The 21,773-nt window shown below is 40.3% G+C and overlaps 1 protein-coding gene across 1 annotated transcript in view; it reads left to right on the plus strand.

Moving 5' to 3' along the window:
* Window positions 1–21,773, plus strand: part of Miga1 (mitoguardin 1) — a 67,999-nt gene that overhangs the window by 14,628 nt on the left and 31,598 nt on the right. Inside the window, exons 6-7 of the mRNA XM_070007335.1 lie at window positions 1,706–1,836; window positions 2,934–3,057. Of these exons, the coding sequence (XP_069863436.1) occupies window positions 1,706–1,836; window positions 2,934–3,057 (255 nt within the window). The remainder of the gene's footprint in view (window positions 1–1,705; window positions 1,837–2,933; window positions 3,058–21,773) is intronic.

The raw sequence follows: 21,773 nt of genomic DNA on the forward strand, positions 1-21,773 counted from the left end.
TGGTGCTGAGGAATCGAACCCAGGGCCTCTTGCATGCAAGGCAAGCACTCTACCACTGAGTCACCTTCCCAGCCCCCCTAATTCTTACATAGTTGTTAAAAGTTCTTTTTTTTTCTTTTTTTTTGTGCTGGTTCTGAGGCTTGACCACCAGACCAGAGTACTGTCCCTGAGTTTTTTTGCTCAAGGCTAGAACTTTACCCCTTGAGCCACAGCTGTACTTCTGGCTTTTTGGTAATTATTTGGAGATAAGAGTGTCAGATTTTCTTGACCAGGCTGGCTTCAAACCACAATTCTCAGATCTCAGCTTCCTGAGTAGCTAGGATTATAGATGTGAGCCACTGGCACAGGACTTCTTTTTCTTTAAATGGATGGAATAGTTGATGTTTTAATATATTTTGGTTTTGCTTTAAGTGTGTAATTATTTTGGTAAGAAAAAAGTACTGATTTGCCAGATGCCAGCTCATGCCTGTAATCCTAGCTACTAAGCAGGCTGAGATCGTAGGATCATGGTTCAAAGCCAGCCCGGGCAGAAAAGTCCATGAGACTCTTATCTCCATTTAACTACTAGAAAAACAGAAGTGGTGCTGTGGCTCAAGTGGTAGTATGCTAGCCTTGAGCTGAATTGCTGAGGAATAGCACTCAAGCCCAGAGTTCAAGCCCCACGACTGACCAAAAAAAAAAAAAAAAAAAAGTACATATTTGCCTTTTTTTCCATGAAAGCTTTCTCTCTGCAACAACATAAAATTCCTATTTGAACTGTATTAACTATAGATTTACTCACTATCTTGCAGTTTTTTGTTTTGCCAGTCTTGGGGCCTGAACCCTGAGTCTGGGCACTGTCCCTCAGTAATTCAGCTCAAGGCTAGCACTCTACCACTTGAACCACAGCATTGCTTTCAGCTTTTTCTGCTTATGTAATACTGAGGAATTGAACCCAGGGCCTCATGTATGAAAGGCAAGCACTCTACCACTGAGCCACTTTCCCAGCCCTATCTTCCAGTTTTTAACTCTGGTACACCAATTTATCCATCAGCAAATTGGATAATAGTGGTTTAGAACAGCATTTGGTAAAGATTTCATTTTGGATTTCTATGCTATTAACTTTTCTCTCTGATTACTTCCTCCTTCTAAGAACTTTTAAACTTTATAATATTCTATAAATTAGTTTTTCTCATATTTACCTATGATTTTTTTATTTAGGGGGGGTATGTTGAAATATAGTTGTATAACTATAAAAATTAACCATAAGGGCTGGGATGTAGCTCAGTGGCAAAGCACTTACCCAGCAAGTGCAACGTCCTGCTTTAATTCCCAGTACCAAAAAAGAGAAGACAAAAAATGTGCAGTTTGAAAAAAAAAAAAACAACAACCACAACAAAAAAATTAGCCATCAGCCTTGAACTTTTGATGAATTAATGATAATGCTTTAGATAAATTCTGAGTATCATGTACATTTGAGTTACATTATTTAAAAAAATTAATTAGCCATTTCTGTCTAATTTTTGGCTTACTAGAACTGTGAGTCCAGGCTATGTTGGGGAATTAAAATTGTATGAAGTGATATATTTGTAAACTTATTCGTTTGTGTGGAAATTTCAGCTAGACTGTGACATTTGTGATAACTATAGGGAAAATTTAACCACCAGACTAGAGTATTTTTGCTTTGGTTTTACTCACTTTCAACAACTCTGTCTTTAATTTGTAGGTATGGAATTGTTCGAAGAGGCTTTGCGTCGCTGGGAGCAAGCTCTGACCTTTCGCAATAGGCAGGCTGAAGATGAAGCCTGTTCCATTAAACTGGGCGCAGGAGATGCCATTGCTGAAGAGAGTGTAGATGTAAGAGTGGCTTATTGAAGAGTCATCTTCATATTGGAAGAATTCAACAATTTTTTTTTGTCTTTTCTTTTTTTATTTGGTACTGGGGATCAAACCTAGGATGTTGCACTTGCTAGGCAAGCCCTTTGCCACTGAGCTACATCCCAGCCCAGAATTCAACAATTTTTAATGTACTTTCCTTCTGTGCCATTTCATAAAACTGGTATCCCTCACCCCATACAGTCCGTTGGGACTATTTCTTATTGGGCATTTTCTGTTCATTTAGTTGCCATCCATCAAATTCCCTGACTTTCCTATGGCTTGTAGAATAAGCAGATGTGACTTCCAAAAGATTTGAAGAAATCTGTTTTTACTTTGGATTTAATGTTGTGTTCTTAAAAATTGCAGAGAGAAGCCGGGCGCTGGTGGCTCACGCCTGTAATCCTAGCTACTCAGGAGGCTGAGATCTGAGGATCGCGGTTCAAAGCCAGCCCGGGCAGGAGAGACCGTGAGACTCCTATCTCCAATAAACCACCAGAAAAACCGGAAGTGGCGCTGTAGCTCAAGTGGTAGAGCGCTCGCCTTGAGCTGAAGAGCTGAGGGACAGTGCCCAGGCCCAGAGTTCAAGCCCCACGACCGACAAAAAAAAAAAAAACAAAAACAAAAATTGCAGAGAGGGAGAACTGGGCTGGTCCTTGTTGACTGTTCAGGCAGACTAGTAACTCTCAAACTTGAGCAGGCATCAGAGTCATCTAGTGCTTAAATTTAAGGATCCATGCCCAGGCTTTCTAATTCAGTAGGATTGGAGTGGATCATGAGAATTGCCTTTTGTATAAGTTCCCAGATGATAAGGATACTGCTGTTCTATCATCCTTATTTGAGAACCCTTGATGTGCTCTAGCTTCTTAATTTTATAGATAAACGGAATCCTCAAGGAAGATAATTTTGCTTAAGACATAGCTAGACCTCAGGCCTGACAACTTCTGCAGAATTCGTTTCCTACCTATCAGTACTTTTTCTTGTTTCTCTCTGTTTTGCTATCTTACTGAAAATCTTCTATGTTTAGGATTTGATACTCAAATCTAATATTTGCTTTGTGTACTTGTTCTGTCTTGGAGGATATCATTAGTACTGAATTCATCCATAAACTGGAAGCTCTGCTACAAAGAGCTTATCGTCTGCAGGAGGAGTTTGAAGCCACACTTGGAGGATCTGATCCTAACTCCCTGGCTAATGATACTGGTAAGTAAGATGGACATCTTATGTGGCATTTGTGAAATGTATGATTGTTATAGTAAAATATTAATATTATGTATTAATAAGTTTAATATGTTTTATGAAATAGTCAAGGTATAAAAGTTGTACTGTAGTTTTTATTTTTTACTCTTTTTCCCCCAGTGACCCTAATGTCCTTGAAAGTATAAATTCCAGTAGTTCCCATAGGAAGGAATGTGACATTATTTTATTTTATTTATTTATTTATTTTTGCCAGTTGTGTGGCTTGAACTCAAAGCCTGAGCACTGTCCCTGAGCTTTTTTTTTTTTTTTTTTTTTTTGCTCAAGGCTAGCACTCTACCACTTGAGTCACAGCACCACATCTGGCTTTTTCTGTTTATGTGGTACTGAGAAATTGAACCCAGGGCTTCATGCATGCAACGCATGCACTCTACTACTGAGCCACATTCTCAGTTAAAGTGTTGAAAGGAGAAAAAAAAAAAAAAAGAAACAATAACAAAAATGGGAGTGACTTACCACCACAAAAACGTGTGGTTTGTAGTATTTATCTTTTTTCATCTTCTTCCTACGGTCCCCGGTGCAGGTAATGTTCCTGCTTCCTAGTTTACTTCTTGCTTTTATTTTCCCTTTTTTATTTTTCAAATGTGGGTAGCAGAGGTTGGCCTGAGTCGCCTGAGTGCTGAGATTGCAAGCATGCACCATGATGGTGAACTTGATGTGTGTTTTTAATAGTTCTTCTGTAACATGGGCATAATGTTTTAACATATCAAGGAGATTACAGATCAGGAAATAAGGGGCTTGTGTGTGTGTGTGTGTGTGTGTGTGTGTGTGTGTGTGTGTGTGTGTGTGTGTGTGTGTTTGAATTTGACTTCATACTTGCTAGGCTGGCTTATTACCACTAGAACCACACCTCCAGCAAGTGTGCCATATTCATGTCAACAAATATAATTTGTGAAGGCCTTCTTTTATTTTATTTTTCTATAACTTCTTTTCTAAGTTGTTTTTATTAGAATGCTATTTGTGTGTAGTAAGTAGGAAAAAGAACAGAGAAGGAATTTTAAGAGTTCAAATGTGAAATAGAACAACTGGAAAGGATCAGACTGTGGCAAGGAAAGCCACAGGGAATAAGAGATAGGAAAAAGTTATGTGGAAAAAGGAAAAGGACACAGGACTTGCCTGTACTGTTCTAATTTTCCACTTGCTGCATGAGTAGGATCATGTGGCTGTGTGGCTATAGTTTCTTAGACTTTATAATTGCATCTCAGGATTTGCCTATTTGGCATGTCCACAGCTGCTGCTGCTTCTTTTTTTTTTTTTTCCCCCTATATTTTTTGCTAGAGGTTGGTGGTGAGCTCCATCTCTCTCTCTCTCTCTCTCTCTTTTTTTTTTTTATAGTCCAGTCGTGGGGCCTGAGCTCTGGGCCTGGGCACTGTCCCTCAGCTCTTCAGCTCAAGGCTAGCACTCTACCACTTGAGCCACAGTGCCACTTCCGGCTTTTTCTTTCTGCTTATGTGGTGCTAAGGAATCGAACCCAGGGGCTCATGAATGCAAGGCAAGCGCTCTGCCACTGAGCTACCTTCCCAGCCCCTGAGCTCCATCTCTTATCTCTTCAGCTTATACAGATTTCTTCTTTTATGTTTTCTTTTATTGTAAGGGTGATGTACAGAGGGGGTACAGTTACGTGAGTACATTTCTTGTCGAATATTAATTCCCCCTCCCTTGTTTATAGAGATTTATTAAATACTGTCCCAAAGCACATCTGCTAACATTTCTTTTTGATAAGCTAATGGTTTTGAGCTAATGGTTTAATTTCTTTGGTCTTCAAGTTGTTTCTGACAAAATTGTATTAGTTTAAAATTCTAAATAGATAGGATTTTTAGGTATTTTAGTTAGTTTAGATTTGGAGTATATTCATTACTCTATTCATTCATGGTGGTTTTCTTTTCTTTTTTTCTTCCCCCTCCCCTTCCCCCTCCCCCCTCTCCCCTCCTCCTCCCCCTCCCCTTCCCCTTCCCCCTCCCCCTCCTCCTCCTCCTTCTCCTTCTCCTTCTCCTTCTTTTTTTGTTCTTGTCCTGGGGCTTGAACTCAGGGCTTGGGTGCTCTCCCTAACTTCTCTTGCTCAAGGCTAGCACACTACTCTTTGAGCCACAGCTCTACTGCTGGCTTTTTTCTTTCTTTTTTTTTTTATTGTGAAAATACCGTACAGAGGGGTTACAATTACATGAGCAAGGTAATGAGTACATTTTTTATCAAGCATTGTTGCCTCCTCCTTTGTTTTCCCTTCCCATCCCTTCCCATCTCCCACCCCTGCCACCCCCACGCACCCCGCCTCACCAAATTTGTAAAGTTCGTTTTTTGACATAACATCTTGTACATCTCATTGTTGCAATGGGTCCACCTGTATCCCTAGTTAAACAATTTGTTTTTTCCCTTCCCCTCCACAAATTATACCAACATCAAATACAGTGAAAGCAGGGGTTATACCGTGGGGGAGGGACATACAAAGCAACAAAGAAATCATCTTATATATATGTTAGAAACAATAGCAAGAAAGAAAAACCATTTGAGTCCTTATCTTAGGGTTCATTTCGCCTAACATCAACTTATCTGACCTTTTCTGCTTGACGCAGTCATATACTAGTTATTGCAAATAAGGGAAAAACCACGGGACCTATGTTTCTTTGCACCTGGCTTACTTCACTTAGTATAATTTGTTTCCAGGCCTTTCCATTTCCTAACAAATGGGGCAATGTCATTCTTTCTGATGGAGGCATAGAATTCCATTTTGTATATATACCACATTGTCTTGATCCATTCATCTACTGAGGGGCATCTGGTGCTTTTTTCTTGTTTTTGTTTTTTGTTTGTTTGTTTTACAGAAGTTAATTGGAGATAAGAGTCTCATAGACTTTCCTGCTGAGGCTGGCTTTGAACCAAAATCCTCAGATTTCAGCCTACTTAGTAGCTAGTATTACAGGAGTGAGCCACAGACACTTGGCTGTCACTGCCTTTTAGTCTGACTTACTTTTCCTCATAGCCATTCTTTGTCAATAGTCTGTAAGTTATCTTATCTTTTATGTTCATGGGAATTCATGCAATTTTTTTCTTTTGTGCTCTTCCTGGGGCTTGAACTCAGGGCCTAGGTGCTGTCACAGACCTCCTTTTTGCAAAAGGATAGCACTCTACCACTTGAGCCACAGCACCACTTTGGTATTTTCTGTAATTAATTGAAGATAAGACCCTCATGGACTTACCTGTCCAGGCTGGCTTCAAATTGTGATTCTCAAATCTCAGCTTCCTGATTAGCTAGGATTACAGGTGTGAGTCATGGGTGCTCAGCTTTATACAATGATTTCTGTGATTTTTTTGTGCTATTATTTTTTTTACTTACAATTGATAATCTTTAAAATATTTTACAATATTGTCTTTTTTTTTTTTTTTTTGTCGGTCATAGGGCTTGAACTCTGGGCCTGGGCACTGTCCCTCAGCTCTTCAGCTCAAGGCGAGCGCTCTACCACTTGAGCTATAGCGCCACTTCTGGCTTTCTAGTGGTTTATTGGAGATAGGAGTCTCATGGTCTTTCCTGCCCGGGCTGGCTTTGAACCGAGATTCTCAGATCTCAGCCTCCTGAGTAGCTAGGATTACAGGCGTGAGCCACCGGCGCCCGGCTTACAATATTGTCTTTAAAAAAAAAAACTTTTTGTTGTTGTTGTTCTGGTACTGGTGCTTGAACTTAGGTCCTAAAGACCTTTCTTGGCTTTTTTTGCTCAAGGCAGACATTTACCACTTGAGCCAAAACTCCACTTCTGGTTTTTTGATGATTAATTGGAGATAAGAATCTTGCAGATTTGGGCTGGGAAGGTGGCTCAGTGGTAGAGTACTTGCCTTGCATGCATGAGGCCCTGGGTTTGATTCCTCAGCACCACATAAGCAAAAAAGAAAAAAGCTGGAAGTGGTGCTGTGGCTCAAGTGGTAGAGCACTAGCCTTGAGCTGAAGAGCTGAGGGACAGCACCCAGGCCCAAAGTTCAGGCACCATGACCAGAACCAACCCCCCCCCCCCAAAGAAAAAACAAACAAGAATATTACAGATTTGTCTGCTAAGGTTGGCTTTAAACCTCAATCCTCATTATTGTAGTAAAATATCTCAGTCAGTCAACATAAAAAATAGGAAAGGTTTAGCTGGTCACCAGTGGCTCACACCTGTAATCCTAGCTCCTCAGGAGGCTGAAATCTGAGGATCAAGGTTCAAAGCCAGCCTGGGCAGGAAAGTCTGTGAGACTCTCCAATAAACCACCAGAAAACTGGAAGTAGGGCCGCAGCTCATGTGGTACAGTGCTAGCCTTGAACTGAAGAGCTGAGGACAGCGCCCAGGCCCAGAGTTCAAGCCCCACGACTGAAAAAAAAAAAAAAAATAGGAAAGGTTTATTTTGGCTCATAGGTTTCAGTCTGATATTGATTGGTTTGTCACTTTAGGCCTATGACAAGACAATACCTCATGGCAAGAGTGGGAGGTAGAGGAAGCTCTTACTTTGTGGCAGCACAGAAACAAAGAGAAGAGAAAGAAGAGAAGGGTGGGTCCCACCATTCCCTTGAGGTATACTCCTTATGCCCTAAACCTTCCCACTAGGTCCCACCAAGTTTCCACCATCTCCTTATAGCACCAAGCTAAAAAGATCAAGGCTTTATTAATACCTGGGCCTTTAAGACATTACAGATCCCAACTATTACATTTATTACGCAGCTATTATACTGTTTGGAACTGTAGGAAAGGAATTTTCCAGGAAAGTCTGCCAACTTCTGATCTAATATTTCCTAATTATCCTTAGGTTACTTCCTAGATTGAGGAAGCCATGTTAATGCCCCAAGTGTGGGCATTAACATGTGGGCACATTAAAATGTGCCCCATTTTTCTTTGTCCTAGAGGGCAGAGATGGTGTAATTCATTTTTTACTCTGCTAGGGACTTTCCTTAGCCATTATGGGATATACTTTTAAGCTCATAGGCACCAAAAACTTCCTCCTAGCTTTAACAGTGGTTATTCATTCTATTCCTCTTACAGGAGTTAGACTCTTATAAACAAGTGAACATTTCAGTTAGTGCTCTAACCATGTAATAGCATTTTTATTACTTATGAGCAGGGTTTGTGTTAAATGTGGTGTGTGATCACTAGGGGGCAGTACATTTTATCTACAAAGTAGACGGACTCATAAATGCCATTCTGTGCTGTGTGTAGCTAGCTCTGGTTAAATTTAGGTCACCACTTTTTCTGGCACGTCTTGTGTACACCTGTTGCTGTAAATCAGAGTAAGAAAGAACATGAAGGTTATGCACAGAAGACTTGAAATAACATTAGTGTAGATTTCCATAACTGTGTAGCTAGTAGCATCCAGAAGTATTATATGTAGTCTCTTTTTCAGAAAATCGTATCAAATTGTAATTTTATTAACTTTGTTCTTGTACTTTTTTTGGTGGTGCTGGGGTTTGAACTCAGAATTCAGAGCCTTGCACTTGTAGCCAGGTGCTTTATTACTTGAGCCATGCCTCCAATGCTTTTTGCTTTAGTTATTTTTCAAATAGGGTCCCGTGTTCATAAACTGGCTAGACTGGACTGTAGTCTTCCTATTTATGTTTCCCCTGTAGCTGAGGTTATTGGCATCCTCTAGTATTTCCAGCTTTTATTTATTGAGATAGGAGTCTAATGAACTTTTTGCCCTTGCTGACCTGGAGCTTTCCTTTCAGTCTCTACCTCCTGAATATTTAGGATTACATTTCAGGCACACACCATCAAACCTGGCTATCATTACTATATATATAATTTTTATATAAGTTTTTTATTGTGAAAATACTGTACAGAGGGGTTACAGTTATGGCATTGTAGCTTCTTCCTTTGTTTTTCCCCTACCATCCCTTCCCTCCCACCTCCTCAACTACACCCCCCACACCCACCTAAATTGTAAAGTGTCTTGTACATCTCATTGTTGCAATGAGTCAATCTGTATCCCTATTTAAACAATTTGTACATGATATCTTATAAATAAGTTAGAAACGATAGCAAGGAAGAAAAAACCGCTTGTGTCCCTATCTTGGGGTTCATTTCGCCTAACATCATCTTTTTTTTTTTTTTTTTGGTCATGGGCCTGAACTCTGGGCCTGGGTGCTGTCCCTCAGCTCTTCAGCTCAAGGCTAGCGCTCTACCACTTGAGCCACAGAGTCACTTCTGGCTTTTTCTGCTTATTACCCAGGGCTTCATGTATGCTAGGCAAGGACTCTACCACTGAGCCACCTTCCCAGCCCGCCTAACATCATCTTATCTGACCTTTTCTGCTTGGCTCAGACATATACTAGTTATTGCAAATAAGGGAAACCATGGGACCTATGTATCTTTGGGCCTGGCTTACTTCACTTAATATAATTTTTTCCAAGTCTTTTCAATTCCTAACAAATGGGGCAATGTCATTCTTTCTGATGGAGGCATAGAATTCCATTGTGTATATATACCACATTTTCTTGATCCATTCATCTACTGAAGGGCATCTGGGTTGGCGCCATATCTTTGCTATGGTAAATAGTGCTACAATAAACATAGTTGTGCTGATAGCTTTTGTCTGGTCTTGTTTGTGATCATTTGTGTAAATGCCCAAAATTGGGATTGCTGGGTCATAGGGGAGCTCTATGTGGAGTCTTTTGAGGAACCTCCATACTACTTTCAAAGTGGTTGAACAAGTTTATACTCCCACCAACAATGCAATAGGGTTCCCTTCTGGCCACATCCCCTCCAGCATCTGTTGTTATTAGGGTTCTTGATTACAGCAATTCTAACAGGGGTGAAGTGGCATCTCAGTGTGGTTTTGATTTGTATTTCTTTTATGGCTAGAGAGGTTGACCATTTCTTCATGTGTCTATTGGCCATTATTATTATTATTATTATTTTTATTTTTTGCTGGTCATGGGCCTGAATTCTGAGATTGGGCGCTGTCCCTGAGCTCTTCAGCTCAAGGCTAGTGCTCTACCCACTTGAGCCACAGTGCCAGTTCCAGCTTTTTCTGCTTATGTGGTGCTGAGGAATCGAACCCGGGGCCTCATGCATGCAAGGCAAGCACTCTACCATTGAGCCACCTTCCCAGCCCCTATTGGCCATTCTTATTTCCTCTTCAGAGAAGTTGCTCTTTAACTCTTTAGCCTACTTATTTATCGGGCAGTTGTTTCTTTGAGGATTTGTTGTTGGGAGATTTAATTTTTTGAGTTCTAAGTGTATTTTAGATATGAGACCCTTATCTATTGTATGGCTAGTGAAGATCTTTTTCCAATCTGTGGGCTTTCTATTGATCTTGCTAGCTATGTCCTTTGCCATACAGAAGCTCTGCAACTTCATGCAATCCCATTTGTCCAACCTTTCTTTGATTTGTTGTGTTTCTGGGTCTCTATTAAGAAAATTTTGGCCTGTGCCAAGGAGACCTAGGGTTTCTCCTATTCTGTCCTGTAATATTTTCAGGGTGTCTGCTTTGACTCCAAGGTCTTTGATCCATTTGGAGTTGATTCTGGTGCAGGGTGATATATAAGGATCTAGGGGGTTAACCAATTTTACTAGCACCATTTACTGGCAAGCCTTGACTTTTCTTAGATTTGTTTTTTTCATTTCTGTGTTGTAGGGCTATATTAGGTAAACTTTGCAGAGTTGTGAGGATTAAATCAGATAATGCATATTGTATTTAACATAGGCAGTTCATAGTCACTTTTTATTTATGTATTATCATAATTATATTCTAGTTTAAAGAGGTCTTTCCTAAGTTGATTTTTTTTGTGTAGGCTCCTAAGTTGATTTTTAAAACTGCATGTTTTCAGGTAGGTGGCTGTAACATACTCAGTTTGTTTTACATGGCACTGGATACTGTTTATCTACTCCAGAAAACATCAGTTTTTTTTCTGGTCTCAGAAAATGTTTAAAGTAATTCATTTAAGAAAGAAAAAAAAAAGATACTCTTAAATCTACTTTTGTGTTAGAAAAAAAATGCCATCTAAGGAGGCTTCGGTAACAATGGATTAAAGGAATGAGGTTCACAGTTAGCCTTGGCAGAGAAGTCATAAGACTTCCTTTCCAAAGCATCTGGCCCAAAGTTAGTCAGGGGGCGGGGGGGGGGGGGGGGAGGATGATGGCTCGCAGTGTAGAATGCCAGCTAAACAAACAAGTTGAGAGAATAAGGATGGGCAAAAGAAAAGTCATCAGTTTTGAAGTAGCTTTGGTTTCTTTGATATTGTGATGAATAGGAAAAAACAAAGGATGTTACTGAAACCCAGTGCCAGTGACTCATACCTGTAATCCTAACTACTCAGGAGGCTGAGAGCTGAGGATCACTGTTCAAAACTACCTGGGGCGGGAAAGTCTGTGAAACTCTTATCTCCATTTAACCACCAGAAAACCAGAAGTGGAGCTGTGGCTCAAAGTAGTAGAGCACTAGCCTTGAGCAAAAAGCCCAGGGACAGTGCCCAGTCCTGAGTTCAAGCCCCATGACTGACCAAAAGAAAAAAAAAAGATATTGAATATTTCCCTCTAGCTAGTACATCAGTTTCTCAGTAAATTCTGTGAAACCTTCCTCAATAGTGCAGGCTCCTGTATACTCTTTTTTTTTTTTTTTTTTTTTTTTGGTCAGTCGTGGGGCCTGAATTCTGGGTCTGAACACTGTCCTTCAGCTTTTTAGCTCAAGGCTAGCTCTCTATCATTTAAGCCACAGTGCCACTTCCAGCTTTTGCTGTTTATGTGGAATCGAATCCTGGACCTCAGATATGCAAGGCAAGCACTCTGTCAATGAGCCACCTTCCCAGTCCTCTTTCTTTGTTTGTTTTTTAATTGAAAAGGTGATGAGCAGGAGGTTACAGTTACATAACTGTACACTCTTTGAAGCTTCATTTTATTTTGCTTGGGTTTAATAGACTTTATAATAATGTCCGAGGTTTTAATAAATTTCCTTTGGTTTCCTTTTTCCATTTCTCTGCTGATGATCTTCCACTACACATTTCAGCAATTAAAAATTTTGATTAAAATTTTTAAAATAATACTCACTTTTTAATTTTTTTTTGGTGGCACTGGGGTTTGAAATCAAGGCCTTGTGTTTGCTTAGCAAGTACTCTAGCACTTAAACCATTCTGCCAATCCTTTCTTGTGTTAGTTTTTTTTAATTATTATTATTTTTTTGTCGGTCATGGGGCTTGAACTCTGGGCCTGAACGCTGTCCCTCAGCTCTTTTTTTTTTTTTTTTTTGTCGGTTGTGGGGCTTGAACTCTGGGCCTGGGCGCTTGTCCCTCAGCTCTTCAGCTCAAGGCGAGCGCTCTACCACTTGAGCTACAGCGCCACTTCCGGTTTTCTAGTGGTTTATTGGAGATAGGAGTCTCATGGTCTCTCCTGCCCGGGCTGGCTTTGAACTGCGATCCTCAGATCTCAGCCTCCTGAGTAGCTAGGATTACAGGCATGAGCCACCGGCGCCTGGCTGTCCCTCAGCTCTTAAGCTCAAGGCGAGTGCTCTACCACTTGAGCCACGGTGCCACTTCCAGTTTTCTGAGTGGCTTATTGGAGATGAGAGTCTCATGGACTTTCCTGCCCAAGCTGGCTTTGAACCTCAATGCTCAGATCTCAGCCTCCTGAGTAGCTAGGATTATAGGCGTCAGCCACCAGTGCCCGGCTATGTTGGTTATTTTTGAGATAGGGTCTTTAATGCAGCCTGGACTGCAATCTTTCCATTTATTCTCCTAGCATCTTTTGAGATGCAGGCATGCATCACTGTTGCCCAGTCATTGGTTGAGATGCCCAGGCTGGCGTGGAACTAAATCCCTGATCTTTGCCTCCCAATTAGCTAAGATTACTTGCTTGAGCCGCTAGGCTTGGCTAAAATATTATTACCTTTTATTTACAACACCTTTTATTAACATAACTTTTTGGATAATGTGGTAAGGCTTCCTACAACTTCATATAAAACAATTCTAGAGAACGAGATGTAGTGGCTCATGCTCATAATCTTACTCATTGGGAGGCAGAAGCTGGAGAATCAAGAGTTTGGGTTACATAGCAAAGCTGTCTCTCCAAAGGAGGTGACATTCTGGAGAGGGGGTGGGAATGCAGAGCCAATTCCCAGCACATTTAGGCAGCCAGCTGTTGTGGGATGTAAGTGCCTTCCTGTCCCTGGCAACACACTCTTCAGCTCAGGAGAGTGAGACCCAGCACAAAAATATGGCTTTGCCAACCTCTCTCAAGGCCACGAGAGAGAATTTGTGCACACCTAAAGCATTGCAATGAATGATTTTATCTTATTGTCCTCTGTTTGTTTAATGACATTTTAGTTACTCATCCCAGAAAGAGGAGCAGTTGAATAGGTGAAAGAAGCCCTTTAAAATGGAAACACCTCTAGCTTTTCAGAGAGAGTGGAATTCTTCTGTGAAATAACTGTATAACAATGGGGGAAAGTTATGCTTCTTCAAATGCATTGATTACTTTCCACAGTACATTATAATTATTTCTTTGCATAGCCAGTCTTTCACACAGGATCTTCATAGGCCAAAAACTTATTCATTTTTTTGTTCTTTTCCATGCATCAATGGCATATAGACATAAATAGATATGTGGATCTTAGCAAGATGCTTATCAGAATCACCTTGCAGCCATTCGTGGTGGTATATGCCTATAACCTCAGCACTTGAAGGAGCATTGAGAATTTGAGATCAACTTGGGCTTAAAAAAAATCATCCTTCCATCTATTTTTTGTTATTGATTTTGGGGTATTAACTAAAGGCCTTGTGATTGTTGGAAAGGCTCTCTGCCACTTGGGTCATAAACTAAGCTTTTTTTTTTTTTTTTTGGTCAGTCATGGGGCCTGAACTCTGGGTCTGGGTGCTGTCCCTCAGCTCTTCAGCTCAAGGCTAGCGCTCTACCACTTGAGCTACAGTGCCACTTCTGGTTTTTTTTCTTTTTGCTTATGTGGTACTGAGGAATTGAACCAAAGGCCTCATGCATACAAGGCAAGCACTCTACCACTGAGCCAACTTCCCAGCCCAAACCAAGTTCTTTTTGCTTTAGTTGTTTGAGTAAGTCCTCAAGTTTATACCCATGCTATCCTGAGCCCTGATCTTCAATTTATACTTTCCACATAGCTGGGATGACAGCAATGTACTACCACTACCACACCCAGCTTTATTAGTTGAGATAGGGTCTCAGGTGACAGCACCTCTGCGCCCTCCCCTCCGCCACCCCCCCTCACACCCCTCCCCCAATCTACTCTTGGGAGTAATTAGCTTGGGACACCACTCCCAGCAACTTCTGAAGCATTTAAACAACACACCTACTGAAAGAAAAACTTTTTCATGGTTTAGCATGTGATTCTTAGGTACATTTTTGCTTAAGAGGACCATTAAAGTGGCGCTGTAGCTCAAGTGGTAGAGCGCTCGCCTTGAGCTGAAGAGCTGAGGGACAGCGCCCAGGCCCAGAGTTCAAGCCCCACGACCGACAAAAACAACAACAACAACAAAAAAAAACAAACAGATCACATTAAAGCCGGGCGCTGGTGGCTCATGCTTGTAATCCTAGCTACTCAGGAGGCTGAGATCTGAGGATCGTGGTTCAAAGCCAGCCCGGGCAGGAGAGACCGTGAGACTCCTTATCTCCAATAAACCACCAGAAAACCGGAAGTGGTGCTGTAGCTCAAGTGGTAGAGCGCTCGCCTTGAGCTGAAGAGCTGAGGGACAGCGCCCAGGCCCAGAGTTCAAGCCCCACGGCCGACAAAAAAAAAAAAAAAAAAAAAGAGGACCATTAAGTAATAGTTGAATGATAGCTATATTGTAGATAGTTGGATAGGTAAGATTTTAGCACTTAAGATTTTTTGCAATAAGTTTAAGTAAATTAGTGTTATACCTTAAGTTTACTATTAAGTATAGAACTGTATTTTTAGTGATGTAGAAATTTAATCAAAACTAATTTCTTGGCCAGGCACTGGTGCATCACACCTATAATCCTAGCCACTCAGGAAGCTCAGATTTGAGGATTGCAGTTCAAAGCCAGCCCAGGCAGAAAGGTTTATCATACTCTTCTTTCCAATAAACTAACAAAAAGCAGAAATTGAGCTGTGGTTCAAGTGGTATAATACTAGCCTTGAGCAAAAAAATAATCTTGGAGACAGCACCCAGGTCCTGAGTTCAAGCAACAGAACAAAAAATTAATAATAGAAACAAGGGTAACAATGTCCAAAAAGGGGTGACATTGCCAGTTACCTGACTTATGTAAGTGTGCCCCCTTTGTATACCTTTATAATAACAATAAAATTTTTAAGTATTAATAAAATTTAAGAAAATGAAAAAATAATTATTTTGTTAGAACATATAAAAACCGTATGTAGCTGGGCACCATTGGCTCATACCTGTAATCATAACTTCTCAGGAAGCTGAAATCTGAGGATTGTGATTCAAAGCCAGCCCAGGCAAGAAAGTTGGAGAAACTCTTATTTCCAATAAACCACCAGAAAATCAGAAGAAGCACTGTGGCTCAAGTGGTAGAGTGCTAGCCTTGAGCTGAAGAGCTAAGGGACAGCGCCCAGGCCCAGAGTTCAGGCCCTACAACCGGACTCAAAAAAAAAAAAAAAAAAAGAAATGTACTCATTACCTTGCTCATGTAATTGTAACCCCTCTGTACGGTATTTTCACAATAACAAAATTAATAATAATAAAAAGGTGCATTGTACTTATAAACTAACTCGTTAAGTGGTAACCCCTTTGTATAATTACTTAAAATAATTAATATTTATTTATATATTTCTTTGTGCTGGTGTTAGGATTTAAACTCAGGGCCTGGACACTGTCCCTGAGCTCAGGGCTAGTGCTATACCACTTGACCACAACTCCACTTTTGACTATTTGGTGGTTAATTGGAGATAGGAGTCCCATGGACTTTGCCTGGACTGATTTCAAAACGCAATCCTCAGAACTCAGCCTTCTGAGTGGCTAGGATTACAGGAGTGAGCCATGGCACCCAGCTAACCTTAACTTGTCTAGTTAGAAGCATAATGTGGTTCTTTATTTAGCTCTTTGTTTATATCCTTTATGATGCTTTGTAATTTTTTTCCATAAATGTCTTATGTGTCAGTTTCCCTGGGTTGAATATAATTTCCTTGTTTCAAATTATAGCTCTTTAAAATTTATAATTTTATATTGTTTCTGATATCTAAAGTATTATTGTTGTGTTTCTTTGTGTTTTTTTGTTTTGTTTTGTTTTTTGGTACCAGTACTGGGGCTTGAGCCCAGGGCCTGGCTCCTTCACTCAACTTTTTGTTCATGCCTGGTGCTAACACTTGAGATAAGTTTCCTCTTTCTACTTTTTTTTTTTTTTTTGGTCGGCTGTGGGGCTTGAACTCTGGGCCTGGGCGCTGTCCCTCAGCTCTTCAGCTCAAGGCGAGCGCTCTACCACTTGAGCTACAGTGCCACTTCCTCCTCTTTCCACTTTTTGTTGGTTATTTGGAAGTAAGACTCTGAGAGTTCCAGATCTCAACCTCCTGAGTAGCTCCCATTATAGACATGAATCACCAGGGCTGTATATAGTGTTGATTTTACTACATTTGAATATTAACAGCCCTTGTGAACTTGTTTGGTAAGGTAAAGGAGTATTAATCACCGAGAGTCACATGAGAATTGCTAAGGCTTACAAATCAATTTGCAAGCATTTTTTGAAAACAAAGGAGGAGGCAACAATGCTTGATAAGAAATGTACTCATATCCTTGCTCATGTAATTGTAAGCCCTCTGTACAGTATTTTCACAATAAAAAACTTATTTAAAAAAAACTGTTTACTCTGAGCCATAGGTATGATGAAATTGAGATGAAATAGTCCTTGTCTTCAAGTTCATTTTGGTCTGATTGGTCAAATGTCATGATCAAGTAAGAAGCAATATATGGTAGTGTTTTCTGGGTGATAACATTATTTTTCCTTGATAAATAATTTATAAGCTTTGAAAAATGAGTATGGTGGAGCATGCTTGTAATTTCAGTGGGCAGAAGCCAAGCATTCAAAGCTAGCCTGGCCTTCATAGTGAAACCCTTTATCAAAAAGAACAGGTAGAGGATATAGCTCAGAAATGTAATGTTCATGTGGCATGTACATGGCCCTGGGTTCCAAAACTAACATTGTGGAAAAATAAAGTGAGTATAAATGGGTTGTGGCTTTACAAATGTTTATTATTTTGATTTAAAGTAATGTAATAATGTACACATCTGTGCTATAAAATAACTAATTTATACATACCAAATATATAATAAAATCGTGTATTTATATCTCACAATAAACAGAAATTTGCATAATTTTGCTAAGCAATTAGGCTTTAGGTAATCACTACAATGGGATTAACACCTAATATCAAGGAATGATTTATTCTTTTTTTTTTTTTTTTTAAACTCTCTTTTCTTGATTTTTTTTTTTTTTTTTTTTTTTGGTCGTGGGGCTTGAACTCTGGGCCTGGGCGCTGTCCCTCAGCTCTTCAGCTCAAGGCAAGCGCTCTACCACTTGAGCTACAGCGCCACTTCCTGATTTATTCTTTACATAGGAGACTTCTTTAATCACTGTGAATAAATATTTCTGTTATAAGCCGGGTGCTGGTGGCTCACGCCTGTAATCCTAGCTACTCAGGAGGCTGAGATCTGAGGATCGCGGTTCAAAGCCAGCCCGGGCAGAAGAGACCGTGAGACTCCTATCTCCAATAAACCACCAGAAAACCGGAAGTGGCGCTGTAGCTCAAGTGGTAGAGCGCTCGCCTTGAGCTGAAGAGCTGAGGGACAGCGCTCAGGCCCAGAGTTCAAGCCCCACGACCGACAAAAAAAAAAAAAATATTTCTGTTATGTTGTACATATGTCATTACCAAAAAAGTACAGCACCTTCAAGAATTACATCTTATTTACTTATTTTGTCCTGATGATGCTAAGGCTCATACCTGGGTCCTTATGCATGCTAGACAAGTGCTGAACTGGACCCTAGCCCCGGATGGTTTTACCCTCTTTGGTTAGGTTATTTGGGTAGGACCAAATTGCTGAATTCAATACCAGTTTAAAAATAAGCCTAATTAACAACAGATGTAGCTTGCTTATAGTTCCTAGGGACCATTATTTAATTGATAATGATTTACAGGAATAATACACAAGCTAATAAATCTACACTTTATAACTAGTTTCTTTTAATTGGACTTCATATTTTCTGTGCTTATGTTTTTTGTAAAGATCAGTGTGTATTTGGAAGTGCAGTGTTAGCAGGCAATTCTGAAGCCATAAGTTTGATAAATGTTGTTTTTTTGGCTGAAGTAAAAGACTTAGGGATTCTTTTATACTGATGTGTAGGAACAAATTTAGACCTTAAAAAATAAACCAGGAATTTTTATAGCTTAAAAAGCATTGCTATAAACTATGCATATTTCAGTTATTAGGCCTCCTTTTTGAACAGAGTGAACTAGAATCTTAGATATGGAATATTTATGTGGCAAGCATTTAATTTCTTTATATATGCAGAATATTTATATGGCAAGCATTTAATTTCTTTATATATGCCCAACATGGTAAAGGCAGTAGAGGAACAAAAATAAAGATTCTCATGCTGTTTTTAGGCAACTAGAGTATATTGTCTACCAGGCATTAAAAGTGACTACATATGTACCGGAGTAAGTACCTGGTAATGCATTTGTATAGGTCTGTGGAAACACTATGCTTTTCCCAGGGTGGCAAGAGAAGTCTTCACACCAGTGACACTGAAGACAGTCAGCCCAGCAGGAAGACAGTTGAGAAATGGCAGAGGGAACAGCATAGCTCTAGCATAGAATAGAAGGGGTTCAAACAATAAGTTGTTGGGTATGTTCCAACACAATATATGTATCATAGATAAACTGGGAAGGGTCTTACTTTGTACCTTAAAGATTATTTCGTCACAAATTTATATATTTCAAGGAGACTATGAAAGCATCATCACTACATTTAAATGTTTTCATCCATCTTTCTTGTGGTTCCTTTTTGTAAAGGTATGTTTTGAGTCAGTAAGACATCCTCTAAGGGAAAAATCAGAGCTTTTTCCAGCCTAGTACTGACTGCACAAATTCTCTGGCAATGAGCAGGTCATGTTCTCAAGTGGGACCTCTTGACCGCTAGAGAGGTGTTATTCTTTTTTGGTAAGCAGCCAGATAGAACAGTTGGACATTTTGGATGAGGCTGGCTGCAGGAGGAAGCACCTCACTCTATCATGTCGTGTCAAATGTCGGCCCAGAGTTGACATCTTCCTTTCCTGCAGAGTCACTGTGGTAGGGCAAACTCTCTGAGGGTTTATTTTTAGGAAGTGATATCAATTTTGGGCTTAAGTTGTATACTCAGATCTCTATACAGGGAGCTGATTGCACAACATGAGAAATTTGGCTTAGTAATTTCCTATCGAATGTTGAGGCTCACAGTCTTACTTTTTTTTTTTTTTTTTTTTATGTCGGTCGTGGGGCCTGAACTCTGGGCCTGGGCGCTGTCCCTCAGCTCTTCAGTTCAAGGCTAGCGCTCTACCACTTGAGCCACAGTGCCACTTCTGGCTTTTTCTGCTTATGTGGTGTTGAGGAATCAAACCCAGGACCTCATGCATGCAAGGCAAGCACTCTACCACTGAGCCAACTTCCCAACCCTCACAGTCTTAATTTTTTTATAAGTTTTTTATTGTGAAAATACTGTACAGAGGGGTTACAGTTACATGTGCAAGGTAATGAGTACATTTCTAATCAAGCATTGTTGCCTCCTCCTTTGATTTTTCCCTACCATCCCACCTCCACAACCACACTCCCTCCTACCCCCCCCCCCCCCGCCTAAATTGTGAAGTTCGTTTTTCAACATAGTGTCTTGTATATCTCATTGTTACAATGGGTTAACCTGTATCCCTGTTGAAGCATTTTGTTTTTTCCCTTCCCCTCCCCAAATTATACTGACACCAAATACAGTGAAAACAGGGGTTATACCATGGGGGAGGAACATACAAAGCAATGCAGAAAAGGTCAAGATCTCTGTACATATGAGCAGATAAGATGAAAGTTAAGCGAAATGAACCCCAAGATAGGGACACAAGTGTTTTTTTTTTTCTTGCTATTGCTTCTAATGTATTTATAAGATACCATGTGATTTTTTTTGTCCTTAATTTTAAAGGACATAATAATGCCACAGAATGGAACCTAACTGCTCCTATTTATTCAGATCACATAGGTTCAAGGAAGACAATGAGAGTTCTGGGATCCCAGAAACAAGAGGAATTCTTTTTTTTTTTTTTTTTTTGGTTCCGGTTGTGGGGCCTGAACTCTGGGCCTGGGCGCTGTCCCTCAGCTCTTCAGCTCAAGGCTAGCGTTCTACCAACAAGAGGAATTCTTGATGCTTGCCCTTGCCTCTTTTAATTCAAGTTATGTTTTCACAGCCTAGGTTTCTATGTCCTAGATTTCATGAAGTCATATACGCCTTTTTGTAACTTATACTTGTCCTTTTAGCCAGGAACCATATGTGGGATATTGTGTAAATAGTAGTACCTAAGGTTCCTATAAAAGTCTCCATAACTGAAATCCAGTCATACTTGTTGTCCTACTCACTGTTTCCTTCTTTAAAAAAGAAAAGAGCTTCATGCTGGTGGCTCATGCCTGTAATCCTAGCCACTCAGGAGACTGAGATCTGAGGATTGCAGTTCAAAGCCAGCCTGGGCAGGAAAGTCCATGAGAATCTTCTCTCCAATAAACCACCAGAAAACTGGAAGTGGCACTGTGGCTCAACTAGTAGAGTGCTAGCTGAAGAGCTGAGGAACAGCGTCCAGGCCCAGAGTTCAAGCCCCACGGCCGACAAAAAAAAAAAAAAAAAAAAAAAAGGAAGAAAAGAAAGGCTGGGAACATGGCTTAGTAGTAGAATACTTCCCTAGCATGTGTGAAGCCCTTGGTTCAATTTCCTCAGTACCACATAAACAGGAAAAGCTGGAAGTGGTGCTGTGGCTCAAGTAGAGTGCTAGCCTTGAACCAAAGAAGCTCAGGGACAGTGCCCAGGCCCTGAGTTCAAGCCCCAGTACTGGCAAAAGAAAAAAAATATAATGCTATTTGTGATGGCCATCTACACTGTGAGTGGCCCCTTTCTATTTCTTCCTCAGTGTGACTGGCAGTGGTATTTCTCAGTTGGGAATCACAGTTGTTGTGTTAGCAGTCATGGTGCATGAAAGTTTTCACAAATAAGAAAAGCCAGCCACAGCTGTCATTGCGGTCTCTTTTGTGTAGTGTCAGGGGCAGACTGCTTATGCACGCCTGTTAATCTTTTAACAGAGGCAAACTGTGTAGTAAAAACACAGCAGCCTTTTAGTTCTCTCTTGTTCTAGTGGATCTCATTGCTGCTCTTGGCAATGTTGATGCACATTGAGGGGAAAATCAAGAACATATTTCACTTTATGAAATTGTGTTCACTTTTTAAAAGTTCAGTTTTGTTCTGGCATTGAAAAAACAATCAGAAAAGCACACTGTAGATTGGCAGGTGGTTATATAAAATGCACAAAGCCGCAGTAGTTTTCTAGATTATTTGAAAAATTATAGTAGACTGTATAATACTTGTTGGCAGCAGAAACTTTTCCTTTTTGAATAAAACCATAAGAAAGACAAGATTCCCAAATCTTATTTAAGCTGGTAAAAGTCATCTGGCGAATAGCCACCAACATACAAGTCAGCTGACATTGAGA

The sequence above is a fragment of the Dipodomys merriami genome, unplaced genomic scaffold, assembly GCF_024711535.1.
Source record: "Dipodomys merriami isolate MVZ:Mamm:240054 unplaced genomic scaffold, mDipMer1.0.p SCAF_7, whole genome shotgun sequence".
In the NCBI taxonomy this organism is placed as follows: domain Eukaryota; kingdom Metazoa; phylum Chordata; class Mammalia; order Rodentia; family Heteromyidae; genus Dipodomys; species Dipodomys merriami.